General features: G+C 43.2%; 1 protein-coding gene across 1 annotated transcript; it reads right to left on the minus strand.

Annotated features, from left to right (window-relative positions):
• Positions 1–14,837: 14,837 nt before the first annotated feature.
• fzd1 (frizzled class receptor 1) lies at positions 14,838–19,899 on the minus strand. The gene has a single exon (XM_085290546.1). The coding sequence runs from the start codon at positions 19,531–19,533 to the stop codon at positions 17,875–17,877; it is 1,659 nt and encodes a 552-aa protein (XP_085146672.1). The 5' UTR covers positions 19,534–19,899; the 3' UTR covers positions 14,838–17,874.
• Between the last annotated feature and the right edge of the window lie 1,435 nt (positions 19,900–21,334).

Below are 21,334 nucleotides of genomic sequence, written 5' to 3' on the forward strand. Positions count from 1 at the left end.
CACCCAAAAGCTTTTGTCTGTGCGCTTTGTATTTGAATAAAATGAGAATGCATCAGGCAGCGAGTCGGGCATGCAGACTGGAGCAGCCTGGGATTCAACCACCATCCTTCCAATTCATGGATGACCTGTGCTATAATCCTGTGCCACAAAAAAGTCAACCAGCTTGAAAGTAACTACAAATTCAAGGTATATAAACTAGTTAAACTAGTGGGCAGACTGGAGCAAAACACCTTAAAACCATACAGCCTGACCAGGACGCTGGAACATTTTCTAACTGCTTACCCAGCACATGTTTCCAAATTAAGCAGTGGACATTTTTGAGGTATTGTACATGCTGTTCATCTACTCGTGAATCAGGGAGAATGCCACAGCCGCAGTTTAGCACTGAGGAGCTTTAACTGGCTGGAAAGTCCTGGAAAGATCTCCTGACCCTGGGGGCAGAAAAATATCCAATGAGCAGGCTCATTTTACAGCAGGATAATGAGAGGAAATAGTGCTGGCAGTGTTTGATTCAGACTTCCTTCTCTTTATAAATGCTCTAATCTTGATATATGGGTAATTGGTTGAGTGAGTGAGTGCAGAGATTTAGGCTGAGGTATTGTGCCACAGGACCTTGCAGCTCTCAGGTTTCAGCAGGAGATGGATTAATGATTTTCCTGCCCCTGAGCATACAGATCTCTTGGGTCTGTGTGCCAAACAGATACAGCGCTCAGCCATTTATAATATGGGAAAAAACCACTGAAACAACAGGGTTTGCCATGTACTCAGATGCAAATAGAACAAACATCAAAAAACAAGCAAAACTCAAGAGTTTAGAAACATTTTACTCACAGAATTGTCTAAATACATGATTGACTATACCATCCACCTGACATCCAGGTGCTGACGTAACCGTAACTACTGGTAAAGTCATAACAAGGGATATAAAACGTACCCACCATGATCCTGTGTTGCTCTGTAGGTCTAACAAGAGGGATGAGTGTATGAGCCATGTGTGTGAATTTGTGTGTGTGAAACAACCTGACTATCACTGCCTAGCACCCACTGTGGTCAGAACCACAGATGTTCGCAGTTCTGTTTATTCTGGGTCTCCATCCGCACAGCTCTGCATGATCCAAAGGCAGTTAGTTCATCCTATGTTCCTATGCTATTGTCTCATTCTTATGTCAGTGCAGATAGTGCAAAACCAAAATGTGAACTCTTTTTGAGAATGTTTCTTGTGGGCGTCGGAGGACTTGTCCATTCGCTGGCTCCTTGCTTGTCGAAGCCTGTTTTTGATGGTCACCTTTAGCCCTGTTCTCTGATACAGACTGAAACCAACATTTCAATTACCAATTAAAGCTGGTATGTTTTTTACTCCACTGCTCTTAAGGGCATTACTATGACTTAAAAACCTCAGATTGAAAAGAAAAAATGCAGTTTATTTAGGAAATGCCTGTGTGCCTCCACAAATAATGGTTTACAGTGCAGATTGATACTGCGCACAGACAAAGAAGCTGAGACACTGCATATTTGACCTGGAGTGGACGCTGATAAAGCCATCGTGGTACAATGCTAACGAAGGGGGGAAAGAAATCAAAGCTTCCTGCCCGTGCTGCGGGGCTGCAGGTCTGGTGTGAAGCCAGCCTGGCTCAGTCTGTGTTTTTCTCTCTCCTCTCTCCAGGCTGCAGCAGGGTTTCTCCTCACCAGAGGTAACGATGGCCTCATTTCTGGCCGAGATTTGGAAGGAACAGGAAATTCTATGGCTGTCCTCTGAGAGGTGGTTATATTACTGGGACACCGCTAATAAAGACTGGTGCCGGCCTGGGATTCCACGTCTTGCTCTCTCCCTTTTCTTTCCTTCCCCCTGAAGTCTCTTGCTCCAGCTCTCTCTTTCTTTTAGAGACAGGCTGCAGTATTTGGAGCTCGTCAGAAAGCACATCCATCTGCAACAGAGAACACAACAAAATAAATAGGTCTTTGTCTGTTTGCTGAAAGTGACTGGCTGCTTATGCTCTGATTGGACCCCCCCTCGACAGCTGTTCTGTATAAATCACAACAGTCACACTGCAGATTGTTCACTTCCCAAGCCTGTGATGAAGCTGCCAGACACACTCTGGCACAGTCTGCTGCTCAGGCCTCACACAGTGATAATACCCACACAGTCCATCTACTTCTGTCCAACTTCATCCTGCTCGGCCAAAAAAATGATGTCTGCCAGACAAAGCTTCTGCGCTCATCTTATTTAAAGCAGTGCACCAGGCAGGGCTAAATATCCATCCATCCATCTGCTGGTGCTCTCACAGCTCAGAGGTGAGTGTTTGAAGTGATGACAAGTGCAAGAACAGAATAGTACTGACTGACATATGACAGGAATGCATTTGATTGTTACCTTGGTACCTGGAGCCTGGAATGTCCACCAGTGACCAGCCATCAGCTGCAAAGCAAATTTCCCTCGGGATGAATAAAGTATGATCAATCAATCAATCAATCAATCAATCAATCAATCAATCAATCAATCAATCAATCAAATTGTTTGCTGTGTGGATGCCCTTTGAGGCTCACTGAACAGAGATGTCCTTCATGTCTGATCAGTTACATACATGGTTTGTTTACTGGACAAATTGTCACTAAAAGAGGGCAGGGATAGCTCAGTAGGTAGAGTGGTGGCCCCATGATCGGAAGGTCGGGGGTTCGATTCCCCTGAACAACTACCCTGAGGTACCCCTGAGCAAGGTACTGTCCCTACACACTGCTCCCCGGGCGCCCAGTGGCTGCCCACTGCTTCACTGAGTGAATGGGTTAAATGCAGAGAGGGATTTTCCCCACGGGGACCAATAAAGTACACTTTCTTCTTAATTGTCCTCCAGCCTGGTCGTAGAAGTCACACTGGGAGGTTTTAATTTTTGGACTTCGACAGGAGAGGGCTTGACATATATAAATAATTGAACGTGTACTTTTTACAGTTGTTTTACTGTTTGTGGGAGGGCAAACTCAGGAGTCGGTTACAAATGATGACTGTGTTCTGTTGGCATGGTATAACTGAGGAGCGGAGAACCTTTGACACCTTGACAGTAAAAACTAGCAATGGGGGTTAAACTTATTGCAGGCCCTATGTTACCACATGACTGTCTTCTCATTGTAGTAACATGACCACACAGTCATGTTACTTTTTAAACCAGGGCTCGGGTTAACCCTTACCCTAACCTACCCTGGCCCTGTGTGGCCCCTGAACGTAATAACTGGTTTGCAGTGGGTCTGTCACGTCGCTGTGGAGGAATTTTGCTAGATTCTTTTAATTCGGCCAATCTGAAGGGTTTTCAAGCAAGAATAGTTTGTTTATATGTTGACAAAGCATTTCAGTCATCTATCAAGACATTGACCAGGCCACACCCACCCCTTGTTTTAATTTTTTTTTTTTTTGTTGCTATTCCTGCTGCATAGTCCAAGTGCGTTGGAGCTTCATGGACTTAAACACTCCTTCGGGATTTTCAGGTATAAAGCAGGACTCGTGGTTCCAACCATTGCAGGAAGTCGTCCAGACCCTGAAGCAGCAAAGCAGCCACAGACCATCACACTACCACCACCATGTGTGTGTTGGTGTAATTTTCTTTTTATGTCAGACGTAAGAGACTCAAACCTTCAACTTTCCAAGAAAGTTCAACTTTCAAAGTTTGAAATCTTTTTGTACAAAATATTCTCCAGAAGTCCTGGGAATCATCAAGATGTTCTTCTAGGTCCGCAGTGATTTTCTCCTTGGTGTCATTGGTCAGTCGTTTTCTTATTGAGTCACAAAGAGCTGCATTAACTGAAATCACACCTGCAGTTCTTTGGATGTTGTTCTGGGCTTTTGTGACCTCCTGGATGAGCTGAATGATCGTCGAGTCATCACTTTTCCAAGTTTTCTCCATTTGTGGATAATTCTACATTTCCCCCATAACTCTGTGACATATTCAGTTCTGTATTTTTTTAAAGATATTTTTTGTCTAACTAACATACATGTGACTTCTGTTAGCCTCAGTTTCTCTTGTTTTGCTTTTACCTTCATGATGTCTGTGCACTGTTAAAGCTTTATTGTTTATCCCTGACACAATCTGTTGATTACCACTGTCAGTTGTTCATCCCATCCAAAGGAGATGCCACTGAGTGTTTTTAGGTCACGTTGTACACATTGCACAAGATTAAACACAAAGCTCGACACAGGAGTGAGCTGGCTGCTGTGAGATCACGTTCAAGACCCAACACTCCATTTTGGGCATGGAGCATCTTTATCGAATGAGTCATTCAGCAAGGTCTAACCCGCGCTAACATGGTTCTCATTACACTCACCATAGCCTTGAGAGCGCTGCCATACACCCCCTCCCCTTTGGCAACGCATACGCTCATAACCAAGAGAGCTGCAGTGTGGATATTTATACCCAGCTCTGTGTTTCCCATTAGGGCAGCTCTGCCTCTCCACCACACAGAGCTCAGTGGAGCAGAAGGATCTCTGGGTTTAATCACCTCACAGTCCCAGCGCCTGTTGTGAAGGAAGGGAAATCCGTAACAGCGTTTATGCAATAACACAGATCTTTGTGTGCTGTAAGAGATATGGCGTTGACACTTAATTTCCACTCACTGTATATCACCCACCTCTGCGAATTCATTCAATGTGACTTATAAAAATCGAAGGTTATTATGAAACAAATGACTGTAAACTGCTTTAGATCATTTTTAGTATGCAACAACTGTAATACAAGGATCAAACGGGCTCGTTCATTTTTTATCTTTATAAACAAATTCTGCATCAGGGTTTATGTGACCTCCATAGATATGTAACGTTTGGTAAAAGCAGACCAAGTGTGACTTGTATGCTGCAACAAATAACATATTCTACACGCTAAATGTACCAAACATAAAAACAGAATAAATAAACCTAACATTACTAAAGCAAATGATTATTTATCTGAAGGTTCTTGTATGAGTTCTGAATCTAAATGTGTAGGAACATGGTGACCAGAGACCACAGAGGATATAGTCAACAACGGACAAAATAACCACAGGTGAAAATGGGCGGGTTCCAAGAAAAACTTTTCTGAATTGTGAGATGAGGGATTTAAGCAGCCAATGAGAGTGTGGAATACTGTTGAATGACATATGAGCGGGTGCTAGGCAAATAAGAGGGTTACCTACACAAGTCTGGAATGTCTGCTAAAGATCTAAATGATGCATGACAAGCACCTTCCTGTGTGGACGGCTCTTAAAACTCACAGTTTAGTGAGGGACTCAAGACAATCCAGATTTTTCTGAGTAGCTTTGGTCAGTTGTGTGCAGACAGAGCTGGGATGACTGGTGAATGCAGGAGTGAATGTGTGTGCGAATGGTTGTCTGTCCCTGTGTGTTGGCCCTGCGACAGACTGCGACCTGTCCAGGGTGTACAACGCCTCTCGCCCTATGACAGCTGGGATAGGCTCCATCGCCCCCCGCGACCCTGAAAAGCAGGGGTGTCAAACTCAAATACACAGAGGGCCAAAATTCAAAACCGGAACAAAGTCACGGGCTAACGTTAATATTTATTGAAATATATTTATTCCTCCAGATATAAGAATGAATCTTTTCTTATGGACACGTTTTGCTGAAAAACTGAATAAGAAACAAGCAAAGCTTAATACTAAACAATATATATATTAGCTGTATAATACCAGTAGGCCAGCTCTAATAGTAATTTGGTATGGCTTCATGGGCCAGAGTTTGACACCTGTGCTGAAAAGGATAAGTGGAAGCGAATGGATGGATGGATGGAGGCTTTTTAGTGAGTTTTTACAACATCCTGATAATAACGAATGACAGTAGTCAAGCCTAGAAGTAATAAATGCATGAACTAGGTATTCAGCGTCGCTCTTTTATGAAGAGTTTAGTCGATGTTGGACGATTCACATTAGAAACCATTTCATTGTTTTTCTTGTCTTCATTGCAGTTTGTGTCGTGGTTTCAAGTGGCTCAATAAATTAGTTGTATTGCTTTGCTGTGCAGACACAACTCTAAAGCACTCTTTGCATATGATTAACATCATCCAAAATATTTCAGTACAACATATGATGACAAGAGACAAGTTCTCCTTCTTCTACTATGGTAGCCAATTGAATTTTGTTGTATACCGTCCATGTAGTTTTACTCATCCAGACTAGTCCAGGAAACCTAAGAACACCTGTGACTGGGATATGAAGCCATGTGGTCAGACTGGTTTAGGGAGATCTTGGATTGCATTTTAGATAGCAGAGCTTGCATTTTAAAAATGTTGCTCGATCACACTTATTTTGATCACAAGCAAAATGATGATCAAAGTTGGATTAACTGTGTTTTCTAATAACAACTCAGTAAAGACCAGCCTTTCACTTTTCTTTGGGGACAAACATCCCTTCTCATAGTGCACACTCCATTAAAGTTTCTGTTGTGAACTGTAACACTGTGGCACAGATCCTGAGATAATCACTGCTCCTTTTCTCCACATATTTCAGCACAGGACTGATGTCAGACAGCTGAGCAGATACCGTTAGTTTTTTAAGTTGTTGGACAAACACACAGGATTTATATTCTTACCACAGTGAATTTACAATTGCAAAATGTAACATGTGGTTAAACTCTAGACCTTCATCTTTAATTAATAGTGTTAACTATTTTGGAATTACACCATCTTTAAACACAGTTTCAGAATCTGAAGTCTGAGCCCCAATGAACATCACCACATGCTGTGTTTTCTCCCCTGACGAGGTCTTTACTGCTGTCACCTTCACTTGCTGCTTGTTTGTGGGTCTTTCAGCTGAGATCAGGTGACTGACTTGGCTGGTGAAAAATCTCCCCTTTCTTTGTCTTGAGAGATGCTTGGTTGCCTTGCAGCACGTTTGGGCTGCTGTCCGAACAACTTTCCAGCATTTGGCTTATTTTGAGCAGAGAGTAAAGCCAGTGAAGTCAGTGAACACTGGTGACCTGGTTCCCCTGCCAGCCCATGCCATTTCAGCTTTTTTCAGAACTACTACATCACCTTCATTTGTCACGAAACAACAGAGGAAAGCCTCTGGGGAACCGTGTATATGGCTCTAAGCAGCTAATGCAAGATTTTTGTTAAAACCCTTGAATTATGGCTGAAACTCGGTCCTTTGTTTTATTTAAAACCCACTGTGGTGGTGTGCAGAGGCACAAGCACAAAAACGCAGTTTGGCCCTAACTGTACAGTGTTTTTCAAAAATGACTAAATTAGTAGGATGTTCTTTGGAATGACGTAGGTCTGTACATTAGTGGTATTAAAGACTGTGATGTTTACAATAACAAAAACATTTCCACATGATCCCCCATTTGCTGAAAAATATTGTGGGAAATCTGGGATTGTTGACGTGAAAGTGAAAAAGCCAAAAGAGTGGAAAAAGGAGAAATGAGTTAATGACAACACGTCATTGTCTAATTCAATGAGTGTGACACGTGGAAAGTATTTCAAAAAGAGGCCAGTAGGAAGCTCTATTCCAACAATAAGGGTTAAAAAATACTATATGCAGAGTTTCTGTTTCCTGTAACATAACCCACTGAAGCTACGAGACAGCAAAGGTTTACGAGGCCACTGAGATATGAACACCAGTTCATCTGAACCAGTAAAAGCACGTGGCTCTGCAGTTTCCCTCTCCTTCTGCTACTCTAAAAGGCATCAAACTGAAGGCCTTTCTTCTCCCTGCAGCTCTTATCTGCAGCTCTTTAAGAAACAGTCAGGGTTGAAAAACAGACGGTTTCCATTAGGAAATTTCATGCTTGCATAGTTTCATTCAGCTGAGCCTCAAACACAAAGAACAGGGAGGGAGAAAAAATGAGTTTGATCGGTTTCTTCTTTTGAGGAGTAGCTCTGGGTCTGTGGCTCCCAGCAGCCGAAGGTTAAATAAATGTATATATACTCAGCTTATTGGCCTACCTTTAAAGAGTAAGACTTTTGAATGGTGAGGGCAAACATTTGCTCCTCAGTGGGTTTAATATTAATAAATGAAGAGAAGCAGAAATATGGATGTTTGTGTAATATTTAAACTAAATACACTGACCAAGGTGAGGAGCAGGTCTGTGCTGAATCTATTACAACCTTTAAATATATTTTATAAGGAATTCACTGGACAAGGACTCTAATGTTTTACTACACACATTCACACTCTGAAGGATGAATCGGGGCAATTTTTACACTAATGCAATCCAATAAACGGCTGTTGTTTAGTGTTATTTATTGAATAGGATGATTGAAGATAGGTGGGTAATTTTAACATATTCATGAATTTAACAAACAGTAGCAGGAAGTGGAAGAATCATACAACCCTCCTCCTCATGCTGGTCACCAGCTTGGTCACACGCTGCTCTGGGATGGCATCTCATTCTTTAACCAGCATTTGTCACCAGTGTGGTTGTGTTTGTCACTCTGACACGACGACACACTCAAGCTGATCCAACAAGTGTTCAGTTAGGTGGAGGTGGGGCAGGCAGGCTATTCCATCCTTGCCATGCCCAAATTCTGGAGGTAGTATCTGATAAACCCCACTTTTTGTGGGATGAGCGTTGTTATTGGAGGGCAGAGTTTGGTCCCAGATGTGGAGATAAGGTGTTTCCACTGCTTGCAGAATCTTATTTCGATATCTCTCCGTATTGAGATTCCTTGTTTTTTAAGTGAAGGAGATGCCGCCCATCACACTGCCTCCACCAAAAGCTGTTACTGCTGTGCAGCAGTGGGTATAGCTCTCTCTGCATCTTCTTCACAGCGTGACCCTACATGTCAACTGCCGTAAACAGAATCTGGACTCGCTGCAGCCTGTCTCTGACATCCCTGTTATATGGAGCCTTTAATTAGGAGATGGTACTCGGGCCTATCCAAACCATGCTGCGACATGGTTTTGTTGTAGCCTGGTCTATCAGGCACCTGAGTGGCAGCACCTGTGCTACCAGAAACGAAAAGAGTCAGAATAAGCTGTTGGGTATTAGCAGTGAAGATTTGGCAAGTTTTTCAAATGTGCCCAACTCTGCCCTGCTGCTCAATCCACAAATGCATTTTCCTCAAAAATGTGGCTCCACTGATAGAAACAAACAGGCCTTACAACATAGAAATAATCGACTGAACAAAAAGTCGCATTACTTTTGGTGCTAGGGTTAGGATCAAGTACGTAAGGCCTCAGTCACACAGGCCAAAAGACAAGTCAGCGACCCCCTAATAACCCTCTGCTAAGGAAAAGGCGTTAGCGATAGCAGAATGCTGTGGTTGCAATATGAATGGAAGAGATAGACTCGCGTAACACAATCCAGCTACTGTCCAAGCTGAATGTCTGTGTACGTTCTCAGTTCCAGGTCACTTCTGGACTTCCAAGCTGGAGTGAAACTGTAAAAAGTGTGACACAAACCAGACCGCTTGCCTTTAAAGTAAAAGTTGGCCAAGTCAATTCCAACACTGAGGTACGCTTTTTACTTCTCTATTTCCAGTTTTTGTTACAATTTTTACCACTGCTCAGCTACTAGTTAGTATTTGCAGAAAAACATGAAAAACTACAGGGAGTCTGCTAGCAACCAAAACAGCGATGCATGGAGGCAGCATCCCGAGCACTGATGTTTGACAGAGCAAACAGCATGTAAATGTTATCTACAATGAATAGAATACATGACGTATACGCCATATTTATGTCCATAGGCATTAAAATGTTCAACATGACTCAAATGTCTTAACAACACTATAAAAACTGTCAGCCAACCAATTTAAAGTTCAAAGGAGAAAAGCTGTAAATGAATTACATAATTTAAAAAATGGCTCAACAAAATGCAATAAAAATGTTCTACGTATCCAGATGTTGAACAATTTGCTGCTTAATTAAAAACTAAATAAATTTGTGTTGTTTGCTTTTCTAAACTGAAGCCCAGTCTTTTGATAAAAGTCCATGAAACTGATGTTAGAACTCTATTTGTAAAAAGTAGTTGTTGGTTTCTTTTGCGTTCTCCTTCAGTTTTCCCGTTTTGTACAGTTTTTATTACAAACTCTAATTTTACTTTTGGATTCTCCATTTAAGCTGCTTCAGCCTTCTGCAAGCCACACATGTTCACCACAGCTCCTCCACGCCATCACATCTCTGACTCAGTGTGGTGTTTGTTATTACTGATGCCAGCTCTGCATATTCAGAGATTTGCCTGCTGCTCATGCTTCCTTTAGGCTTTCTGCACATCCATGTGGAGGGCAGGTAGTTCCCAGCATAGGTTAGTGCAGATCTTATTTTGACTAAAGTGGTCCTGATAGAACTCGTGTTGGTGGCGTGTGGTGACTCTTTTTGAATGGCATAAACACTTTTGCCAGTTTGGGTCGGCAGTTCAATTAGTGCTGCCTACAAATAGGGCACTAGTAGAGTGGGGTCATCACTCTCCAATACAGCATGATATAATGAAGTACACTCAGGGACGGTGTCAGTGTGGTGGGTTGAGACACAACAGCAGTGCTGTAATTGAAACTTTCATGAGCTGTGGATTTGATGCAGTTGTTTAATGTAGAATAAGGCAACAGAGAGAGAGCAAGCAGACCAAGTGAGCGGAGATTTGGGTTGGAGCTGCAGAGGCAATCGTACCCTCCACCTCCATCTCCCATGTGACTGCACGGCATTTGGAGCCACTTTGGGCCTTTCTCTCTGGAGAGCTTCTTAACGGTGTGATCTTTGATAACTCTGTCACACACCATCAAAAACCTTCATCATTATTCACGCTGAAGAATTGGCAGCAATTCCTCAGAGCCTTCCTCTGCTTCTGCTACAGTGTAAGTTGTCTCCACTCTGGCGTTAAGCACAAAAACAGGGCACTCTATAGGTTTAGGAATTCAGTCGTCTTTGTCGAAAATGTAATGGAAACAATATGCGAACGTACCACACTGTTGTTTCCCAGCTAAGCAGAGGGAAAGCAGATTAAACAAAGCAAACAAGTGAAAGGCAGTGATCTGACTCGCACCGCATACGCAGTGACATTCGTGGGTGTATGACTGAGAGACAGCCTAAGAAGTATATAAAACAGCACATCAGTCATCCACAGGTGGAGACGTGCAGGTGAAGTTCACAGTGTCAGGCAGCATGGTGCCGCCTCATTTGGCAGGATGCTGCACTGCAAGAGCAGAGCTGCAGAAACACTCAGCTGACCTTGAGGCGGTATGAGACTCAGCAATGAGTAAAAAACAGAAAGACAAGTGCAGGGTGGAGGTCCATTTTCTTCAGATATGTGGTGACTATTTTTAGCAAATTGCACTCAAAATCTAATTCACATACAGAGATTGTGAGTGTGTGATACTGAAGCAGAAACAGACACCGTGCTAAATATCTGCAGCAACAACTCAAACCTTTCAAGGATCCAATAATAATGTTGGTGTTGTTCTGTTTCTCATTTTTACTGGAATATTTGTAGATTATGTTGGTTGTTTGGTTCCTCTGGCTTTGTTTTATTGTCTTTGCATCGTTTCGTGGCCACCTTGCATCTGTTTGAGGTTGGCATTGTGCCCGAACACAAAAAAGAAATGTGAAGGATTCATTTTGATTTATTTATTTATTTACAAAATGAGTAAAATCAGGAAAAGCAAAATGGGGAAATGAACCATTTCACATCAGCTCACCAAAACTGGACGAGAAAAGATCAGAAAATCAGTCCACAGCCTCCACAGTCAGCAGATCCCAGTGCAGCAGAGCACCTCTGGGATGTGGGTGAAGTGGAAGTTTGGACAAGCAGCCGACAAATCTACAAGTGTGATGCTATCATGTCAACGCAGAGCACAATCTCTGAGAAAGGTTTCCACATTAAAGCAGCTCTGAACCCGGCACTACCAGGGTGTACTTAACACCGAGTGTGTACTTGTATGTGCTCCAGCTAAACATATTTGCGTCTGCTGCTACTGACACTGTTACTGACCTCTGACATATTTGAAAGGGTTTGAAGTAATTTAATTGAAAACACTGATGAACTCGTGAAATGAGATATTCATCACCATGCATCACCATGGGTTAGGTTATCGCAGCCTGATCGCAGACATGTGATAGATTATGCAGCCTAACAAGTTGATTTTCATTCCATCAGTGAACTGAAACCACTAACTACCAGCTGGAATAAAGAAGCACTGCGCTGGTAATGCAAAACAGCAATATTTGGCTTCAGGAGGATATTTGTGTTTGAAAGCCATGTTTAGTTTTTATGTCGCTTTTAAAATACAACCCCTATTATTTCGTTTGTGGCTGTACGAGGCATCGGCAGACATGGAACTCTGTGCGCACAGAGGCAGGCTCAGACACGGGGGTCTACTGGGGAACGACGAGCTCTTTCTTTCCCCTCCTTTTAGCATGTCTAGTGAGTTAAGTCATGTGAAAAGAGAAACACGTTGCAGAAGTAGTACACATCTTTCTGGGAAGCACAACCCTTCCCAAGTTGGCCTAAGGGAGTTAAAACTCACAAAGCTGGCACTATTGCATCTAAATGTGGCTACTCAAAGTGGACGCACAATTAGCCAATTAGCTCCTTGCAAAGTGCACCTTAGGGTTATGCTCATTGAAGCAGGCTGAAGACATCAGGCAGGTTTAGAACGGCCCACAGCAACACCAACGGCAACTGCTGAAAAGAGGGGGGCACAGAGCCATAATATGATTAGCTCCACCAACAGGCTTCATACCACAGGTTTTAATGTAGCCATGTGTACCCAATACAGCTGTCTTTGCTCATTATTAGCTGATTTCAAAACAGCTATGTGATCATTTGCAGGAGGAAGTTCTACTGGAAAAGTTTAAATGAGGTTTCTGAATCCATCATGACCACCAAACCAGCAGTAGACTAGCTTCTTTTCTGTGCTCATCCTGTCCAGCCTCAGTGTAGTGTTTGATAGCACTGATCAGAACATAACGAGACCAAACTGTTGGTGGTAAACAAAATGCACTGCAGCGATTTGGACTGTCTCCATCGAATAGATTCCAGTTTGTGTGTCTTCATAAGAGTCTGTCCTTTATACATGATATTAGAAAACACTGTATACATTTTCATTGCTATGCAGATGATTATGGTTATATTTATCTATACAGCCAGATGCCACGGTCAGTGAGTTAAATTACAGGCACACAGTCCTGGATGCTCCTTATTTTCATCTCCTAAATTCAGACAAAACTGAGATCTTTACATTTGGCCCAGAAACATGGTCTCTACCCAGACACTTCCTCTGCACGGCATCACCTGTATATGAAATATAAAATCTTCAAGTTTCTGAATATTTGCCTAAAACAAAACCCTGAATCGTTTCCGGGCGCTTCGCGAATGCTTGCCTCCTTACAGCCATGTCGACCCATGGTGTGGCAACATATCACTAGATTTAAATACAAACTGACTTAAAGGATACCCTATAATTTCCTAAAACAAGAAAAGTTGCAGAACTCTTGAGGTCGTGTTTCAACATTTTGGAAAACATGTTTTGTTTTATGAAAAATGAGTTTAGAAGTTGAAACTGAAGTCTAAAAGGGAAACAACTAAGCCTACGTTACTTTGCCAATGAAAGTTGAGTTTATCTACAGCTGCCCCCAAAGCAGTCTAAGTAATATACTGTACATATATATGAATATCATACATAGGAACCAGATGTGAGCGCAATAGGATGTTGAGGCCTTGACCAAACCACAGCTTTAGTTAGAAACTGTCTGAAGATTGAAAATTCCTTTTCCCCCTGCTGTCCATGCTAAAACCTGTGAGGCTTCACCAGCAACACAACAGATATTAAGACTGACTCACCATGAGAAACACATCGACTATTCAGTGTGACGATGTCAAAAATATGTTCCACTTTCCAAGCAAGGAGGGCGTCTTCACAGTTGCCGTATGCATGTGGCAGACCATGTCAGAAGTCTGCGGAGCCATGCAGTGGTGGCTGTGTAAGTGATCAAAAGGGAGGCAGAGCAGCGTGATGAACAGTCGGGAACAATGACTCTGGCAGCTGACCCATGAACACGGCTGGCACACGGGTGCCAGAGGCTCTTTAGAGCTGCAGTCATTAGTGCAGCCACATTAAGGTCTCCCAGGGATTAAAACGACTCTGAACCCCCTCACAGGTATACATATTTTGATACTCCAACTTCTTAACTGCTTTTCTAATCCAGGCGTGTGGGAGGGCTGATGTCTATCCCAGCTGTCACAGGGCGAGCGGTGGGGTAGACCCTGAACAGGTCACCAGTCTACCTAACAGGACTGAGCATTTCTGTCTTATGTACTCATACGACTTGCAAAACATCTGTACCGTTAGCTTCAGTATGAAGACAAACTGTGGTCCACTGGTAGAAAATAACTTTGTGTATTTGGTACTTGCATGAAAAATGAAAGCAACATACATTACTTATATCGTATGGATTGTGGAAAGCTTGCTAATAGGCGCTAGCTCAGATTATTTCTAACCCTAGCTAGTGATTACTAAAACTACATCAGCCTTTGGCACTATAACATGGTGAAACTGAGGTAGCTATTTTCATTTGATGTTTCTTTAAATTGATTAAAATATAGAAAGAAAATGCTGTCGTGCTTCAATAATGTAGCAGAACATCTCAGTTTCCCACCGTAGCTGCTAATGCATGTAAAACGTGCCATTTTTGACTTTTTATACATTTTCTGTGGATGTTGGAACAAGAGCTGGACGAATAAGGACTATGAGACGAACTTCTTATCCTTGTAAGAACAAATGATCATCCTAGCATACGAACTAGATCATACCCAGAAGATATTGTTCTAAAGCAGAGAGAAAGACTTTAAAGCCGTTACTCTCTCAAAGCAAATACAGCACATGAATATTCTGTAGTTTCTTTACCAATTCAAAAAAAAAGACATTTTACAAACGCTTGACAGTTGAAATGATGACATTGTTTTTATTCTCATAAAGCAATCAACGTAGCGTATATATGATTTTTTTCTATAAATATAAAGGTTCTCTTCATAGCAAATGCAAAGGAAATTACTTCAAAGCAGTGACTATTGTAGAGCCGTCAACACAATAAAAGGATTATTATGAATCGGAAGCACTGTGTGGAAGAGCGTTTGACAAGAACACACAGTCGTGAAATGTGTGTGTGTGTGTGTGTGTGTGTGTGTGTGTGTGTGTGTGTGTGTGTGTGTGTGTGTGTGAGAGAGCCGAGCTGCACCGACAGCAGCCGCTCTGCATTTCAGCACAAGGCTTCCTTTCTCCTGCGGTGGAAGACATGCAAGCTGCTGGCTGCTCTTCAGTCCCACAGTGCAGCTATGTTCACGGGGATCAGGTTACTCTGCAGATGAACCCGAGCCCCCTTTCAACAGTTTCTGACATGTTCAAGCCCCAGGTACAGAACGTGAAAAAACTCTTCCAAAAATGTATGATATGTGCATTGCAAACAGCCGCTCTCATCGCTGACTGCAGACATTTACAGCACCGCGATTGAGTCTGGACACCTTTAACCTTCTGGACAAACAATCTGTCGGTTCTTTACTTTGTCAAATATAATAAAAATGTTAAAATCTGTATGTAAATCAGAACTGCCACGAGGAATTTTGCAAACAGAAGTAGATTCAAATCTAAATGTACTTTGTAGTACTGGAGACTCATTTTGTTTCCTCATTTAGACACTTTGATAAAGGGGAGAATTATTATTATTTTATTGTGAAACACGACACTGAACCCATGTTTCACTTTATACCGTCCACTAAAAATGATCTCGTACTACTGACGAGTATTCAAGCTTGAACAGTTTCAAAAGCTACTTATGACCTAAAAGATCTAAACGTCTTATTTTTAATTATGTCATCACTTTCATTTCTGTTAACCTGCAGATTCTCTTTGAAACACTAATTCATACCTTTAACTGCATAAAGTTAAAGGATCTCATCTCCAAATTCTCAAAATGGAATTTTCAATTTTGACTTGAATCTGTTGTTCTTGCCTGATAACAAATTCCAGCACAATCACACATTTTTGATGCAAAACCAAACAAACAGGAATCATTTTCGACGTGTTGTGTAACAAACTATAAAGGCTCAAAGGCGTCCAAAGATTAGACACAATACTAAATGTCAGAAAATAGTCAAAGTTAAAAATGTGCTTCAACACACACACACACACACACACACACACACACACACACACACACACACACACACACACACACACAGAGCTCTGCAGCAGTATTTCATTTTCTCTTTAAAAACTGCATTTCTCAAAATAGATCTTTATTAAACAGACATTACTGCTGCTTTGAACGTGTGCAGTGAAGGAACACACCAGCATTTCTGCATGTTGTAGATCTACATAGAACTGTTGTTAGATTGTTACTGTGCTTCTTTCAGCGCTCGTGCAGCGTGAGGGCCGAGTCTGTGTTCACTTTGGTCAAAGTTGTGTTGCTGTTGCATCAAATTACAAGGGCCAGTCTGCGTCATAGCAACCATGCCAGAAAAACAGAACATAGTGCTGGGCGCTACACTGTTCATAATGTCATGCATGACAGATTTTTTCATTGAGAAAAGTCTGGTCAACTGAACAAATTTGTTACTAATTTGTAATTCAGAATTTCACGCAGACAAACAGCATGCTGGGATACGCTAGCAGGTTAGCATAACAGCGTGGAGGTGCTGTGTGCAGCCTGTACGGTCAGGAGCAGCTGAGGCGGGGCGAGGATGAAGAAAAGAACAAAAAACAGCAAAGATGACCACGAGAGGATCTGCTGTGTTTCCTGGTCTCTTCTCTGTGGGCAGGGCTGCTCCACACACAGTGACATGGATAATGTGCGACTTGAGGTAAGTGCGTTTTTCCTGATGGCTGAATCATTTCCCCCACAAAGTTCGGAGAATAAGTCCAAACAGACTTTCTTAAAGCTCACGACCCACAACATGTTGATTTTGTTACAAACAGGGACGAAAAAATAAAAAAGTGGAAACACATCTCACGTAAAACTTGCTGTTCTGCTTTAAGGACCGACAGGACAACATAGACTGTTTTGTGTGTGTGTTTAGGGTTTTACACTCCTGACAGAAGAGCGAGCTGCTGTAGCCCTACATGAAGACCCGCCGAGACGACCCTGAAACTGAATCTCACTGTCGCGCCGCCCAGCACTACACGCAAAAATACCAAACAGGAATCTGAAGGTCAGAGTGTTCAGAATTACAAAAGCAGATCGTGATCACGGCAGATCATTAAAAAGAAACATGTTTTCAGGAAAACGTGAGAGAAATTCATCTCGCGTTTTGCCTGACAGCATTGTAACATACATGCAAAACCACTTGTGTGTTCCTTTACATTTGCATGACTACCTGCGCTTTATTTAGAAAAGGAATGTAAGGGCCTGAGCTACAGGCCACAACCATCTGCCACAGTGACTCACATTCACAACCTTGCACACCACTTCTTGTTCCCAGGATGCTGACACGTCCCTCCAGAGCCGGGCCACCGCTCGCTCCACTGTACAACAGACACAAACTACAGCTGGTTAATCGGGGGGAGAGGGAGCCACGAGGAAGCACTTGGGTTTCACGAGACTCTGCTTAGAATAGACCTGGGGCTCACAGGCAGTTCACCGATCACACACACACACACACACACACACACACACACACACACAAAGTACTCCTAGAAGGTGTCTGCAGTAAGACAAGTCATGAGACCTCAGGACTGTTGATGATCGGCTGGCTCTTTGTGATGATTAAGTAAAATTCCATCAAGTCCAACGTATGAAAAAAGGTGTTTCAAAAAAATCTTTTTTTAAATCTTTAAATACAAATATATACTTACAAAAATCTCACAAATGCATATGTACATTAAAAAAACAGAGCGAGTGTCTCCTGTGAGTCCAAGAAAATGAATAAAAAGAAGGATTATCATTCAGTTTGTCACAAAGCAGTCTGTGTGAGGTTCGACTACACTGTGGTCTCGCCCTGTTTACTGTTGGCCAGTCTCGTGTAAAACCTCCTCCAGGAGTTAAGGGTCTTTCCGGACCAGATCCAGAAGCCAGAAGTGATGCCAACAATGAGCGTCATGAGATACTTGATCATGAAGACGGTGAAGTCCGGGCTCATGTTGGGGTGGCTGTGGGCCGGACACGGCACGGCGTACGTCTTGCACGTCTGGCTGATCCACGTCCTCTCCCACTGCTCTCTGAAGGCCTGCTCGTAAAAGTAGCAGGCGATGACGATGGTGGCCGGCACGGTGTAGAGCACGCTGAAGATGCCTATCCGCACCATCAGTTTCTCCAGCTTCTCCGTCTTGGTGCCGTCGTGCTTCATGATGGTTCGGATTCGAAACAGGGACACGAATCCGGCCAAAAGGAAGGAGGTGCCGATAAACAGGTATACGAAGAGGGGCGCCAGAACAAAGCCGCGCAGGGCGTCCACGCTGTTGATGCCCACAAAGCAAACCCCACTCAGCACGTCTCCATCCACCTGACCTACTGCCAGGATGGTGATGGTTTTGATGGCAGGAACGGCCCAGGCCGCCAGGTGGAAATACTGAGAGTTGGCCTCGATGGCTTCGTGGCCCCACTTCATTCCTGCTGCCAGGAACCAGGTGAGAGCCAGGATGACCCACCAGATCGAGCTGGCCATGCTGAAGAAGTACAGCATCATGAAGAGGATGGTGCAGCCCTCCTTTTTGGTGCCCTGCACCACAGTCTTTATGTCGTTGTCAAACTTGTCATTGCAAACCACCTTGTCCTCCAGTAAAAATCCAGCAATGTAGGCGATGGAAACCATGGTGTAGCAGCCAGAAAGGAAGACGATGGGTCTCTCTGGGTAGCTGAAGCGCTTCATGTCCACCAGGTAGGTGAGCACCGTGAATAAAGTGGAAGCACAACACAGCACTGACCATATGCCGATCCATATGCGGGCGAATTTGAGCTCCTCCTCGCTGAAGTACATCATCCCGTGGGATCTCTTCGGCTCGCACGGCGCGGCGCAGTTCTCCTGCCCGAGGAAGCGGTAGTTCAGGTAGGGAGGCACCCTGAGCGAGGCCGGGCATCTGAACTGGCCGTTCCCCGGGTCAGTAGGTGGCCGCTCGGTGGAGTAGGGCCCGGGCTGGGGCTCCGTGTGGTCCGACATGTTCTGGCCGACGCACAGCTCCCCCGCGCCGTGGACCGGAAAGCTATCGCACGCGAGGCTGTCGGGCCACTGGAAGCCGAACTTGTTCATGAGCGCCTCGCAGCCCTGCCGCGCGCGCTCACACAGAGAGCGGCACGGGGGCAGCGCCTTCTCCAGCACCGTGCACACGGGGGCATACATGGAGCACAGGAAGAACTTTAAATCCGGGGAGCACTGCACTTTCACCAACGGGTAGAACTGGTGGACCTCCAGCCCCGCGTCCTCCTGGTTGGTGTGGCCCAGCAGGTTCGGCATGATAGTCTCATTGTAGGCGATGTCCGTGCACAGGGGGATGGAAATGGGCTGACAGAATCCGTGCTCCGGTATAGACAATCCTCGGTCACTGCCGCCGTATTGGCCGTTGACTCGAAAAATCCCCAGGTTCAGGAACAGGATAAAAAACAGAAAAAGCAAAGCCGAGCGGAGAAGTCTGTTGTAAGCCATGTTGAGGAATGCAGACGCTGCCGTACTTTCTGCGTGTTGCTTAACTAACTTGCGTTACCTCAGCAGGCAGCAGGCTACTTCCCTGAACGCTCTTTGTTGGCGTTTCTCGCAGAGGTAAGCGCCGCTTCTCGCCGCGGGATTCTGGCTGTCCGTCCTCCCTCTCGTCGCCGCGCCGAGGTAGCAGCGCAGTGCGTTAGAACATCCACACTCGTGAATCGCAAACTCGGACCTCCTCGGGTGAAATCCAGTCCAAAACCAAGCCCGAACTCTAATCCTCCAGGACAAGGACAGCTCCGCTCTGCAGCGTGCCCGACACAGCGTCAGTCTGCCGTTCAAACCTGTTCTGCGATCCCTCACTCTAATGCCACTGCAGCCAAGCTAACCGCCAGTCATTATTACTTCCGCGATAAACTTTCACAATAAAAGCCTTTAATACAACTGTAGCTTGAGCAGCTTTGTGAGCTTAAAAACTAATACGCAGACTATTTTAATCTGGATGGGAAAAATTTCATTATCTTGACTTTATCCCCCTTTGGTTCTGATTTTGTATTTATTACATTTTATCATTTTTTTGAATATGCTGCCTTCTCTAGAAAGTCATTCAAAATGAAATGGTTAAGTTATGATAATTTAGAGAGCAGATTAAACGCACAGTAAAAGTACCAAATAAAAGGAATATAATACACATAGAGGTTAAAGTACTTTATATTTTAATAGATGCAAAAAAAAAAGACGTAGCTGAACTCTGGTTTCTACTTTGGCACACATACTTTTGTACTGACGCACTTCCTATCTACATCCGTGTCACCTTCAATAGCTTAATACCTCTCTCTCTCCCTCTCTCTCTCTCTCTCTGTAGGATCTAAGAGATGGAGGTTAGGGAGGGTCTGCATTTTTCCTCATGTTTGCATAAATTGCAGGGGTTCGTTTTGGAACAGCGCTGCACACATTAAAAGACCGAATCAAGTGTCCTTCTGAGTGTTGGCTCCCTTCCTCTTTACTTTGTTTGCTTGTAGTCTCTCTTTACATGCCTTAGCAGTTTGTGGTCAATGTCTTGCAAAGCACTTGCTCATAGGGGCTCTTAACCTGATCAAGCCTGTCTCTTCCTCTGTATCAGTGGTGGTATAGGTCACAACAAATTGTAGTGTTTTTTGTTTGTTTGCCATTACATTATATTGTCTATCCTGTAAAATAGTCAGATGTCTATTCATATTAATGTACAGAATTCACCTGCTTGCTGCTACTACTGCACATTCACCCAGTGTATATACTATATGTGTATATATATATATATATATATATATATGTATATATATATATATATATATATATATATATATATATATATATATATATATATATATATACATATATATATATATATATATGTATATATATATATAAAATGTTCTTCCTCTACACCCCCCCCCCCCCCCCCCCCAATTTTTGCACATGTCGAGGAGCGTGTCAGACTACATTTCACTGTGTGTTATACTTGTATAACTATGCATGTGACAAATAATAAAGAGCCTTGAACCTTGAACAAACAGCTGACAAAGACATCTTTTTTTTTTTTTTTTACTTTGATTTTTATTAGGTTATTTTATCATTGTGGACATACAGTAAAGAAAATAACAAACAGACATACATATAAACAAACATAGAGTCTGGAGTTTACATATCTTTCTCCATTTATCACATTGCAGAAAAAAAAAGAAAACCTATTATGTTATTTCATTTGTGTCACTTCTGAATGTTTTCCACTTCCTCCATAGTCTGTCGTATTTACCTCCCATCAGTC

Source organism: Mchenga conophoros, linkage group LG11, assembly GCF_057382185.1.
Source record: "Mchenga conophoros isolate Kocher_MC1m ecotype Shallow Benthic linkage group LG11, M_conophoros_male_GT1.1, whole genome shotgun sequence".
NCBI lineage: Eukaryota > Metazoa > Chordata > Actinopteri > Cichliformes > Cichlidae > Mchenga > Mchenga conophoros.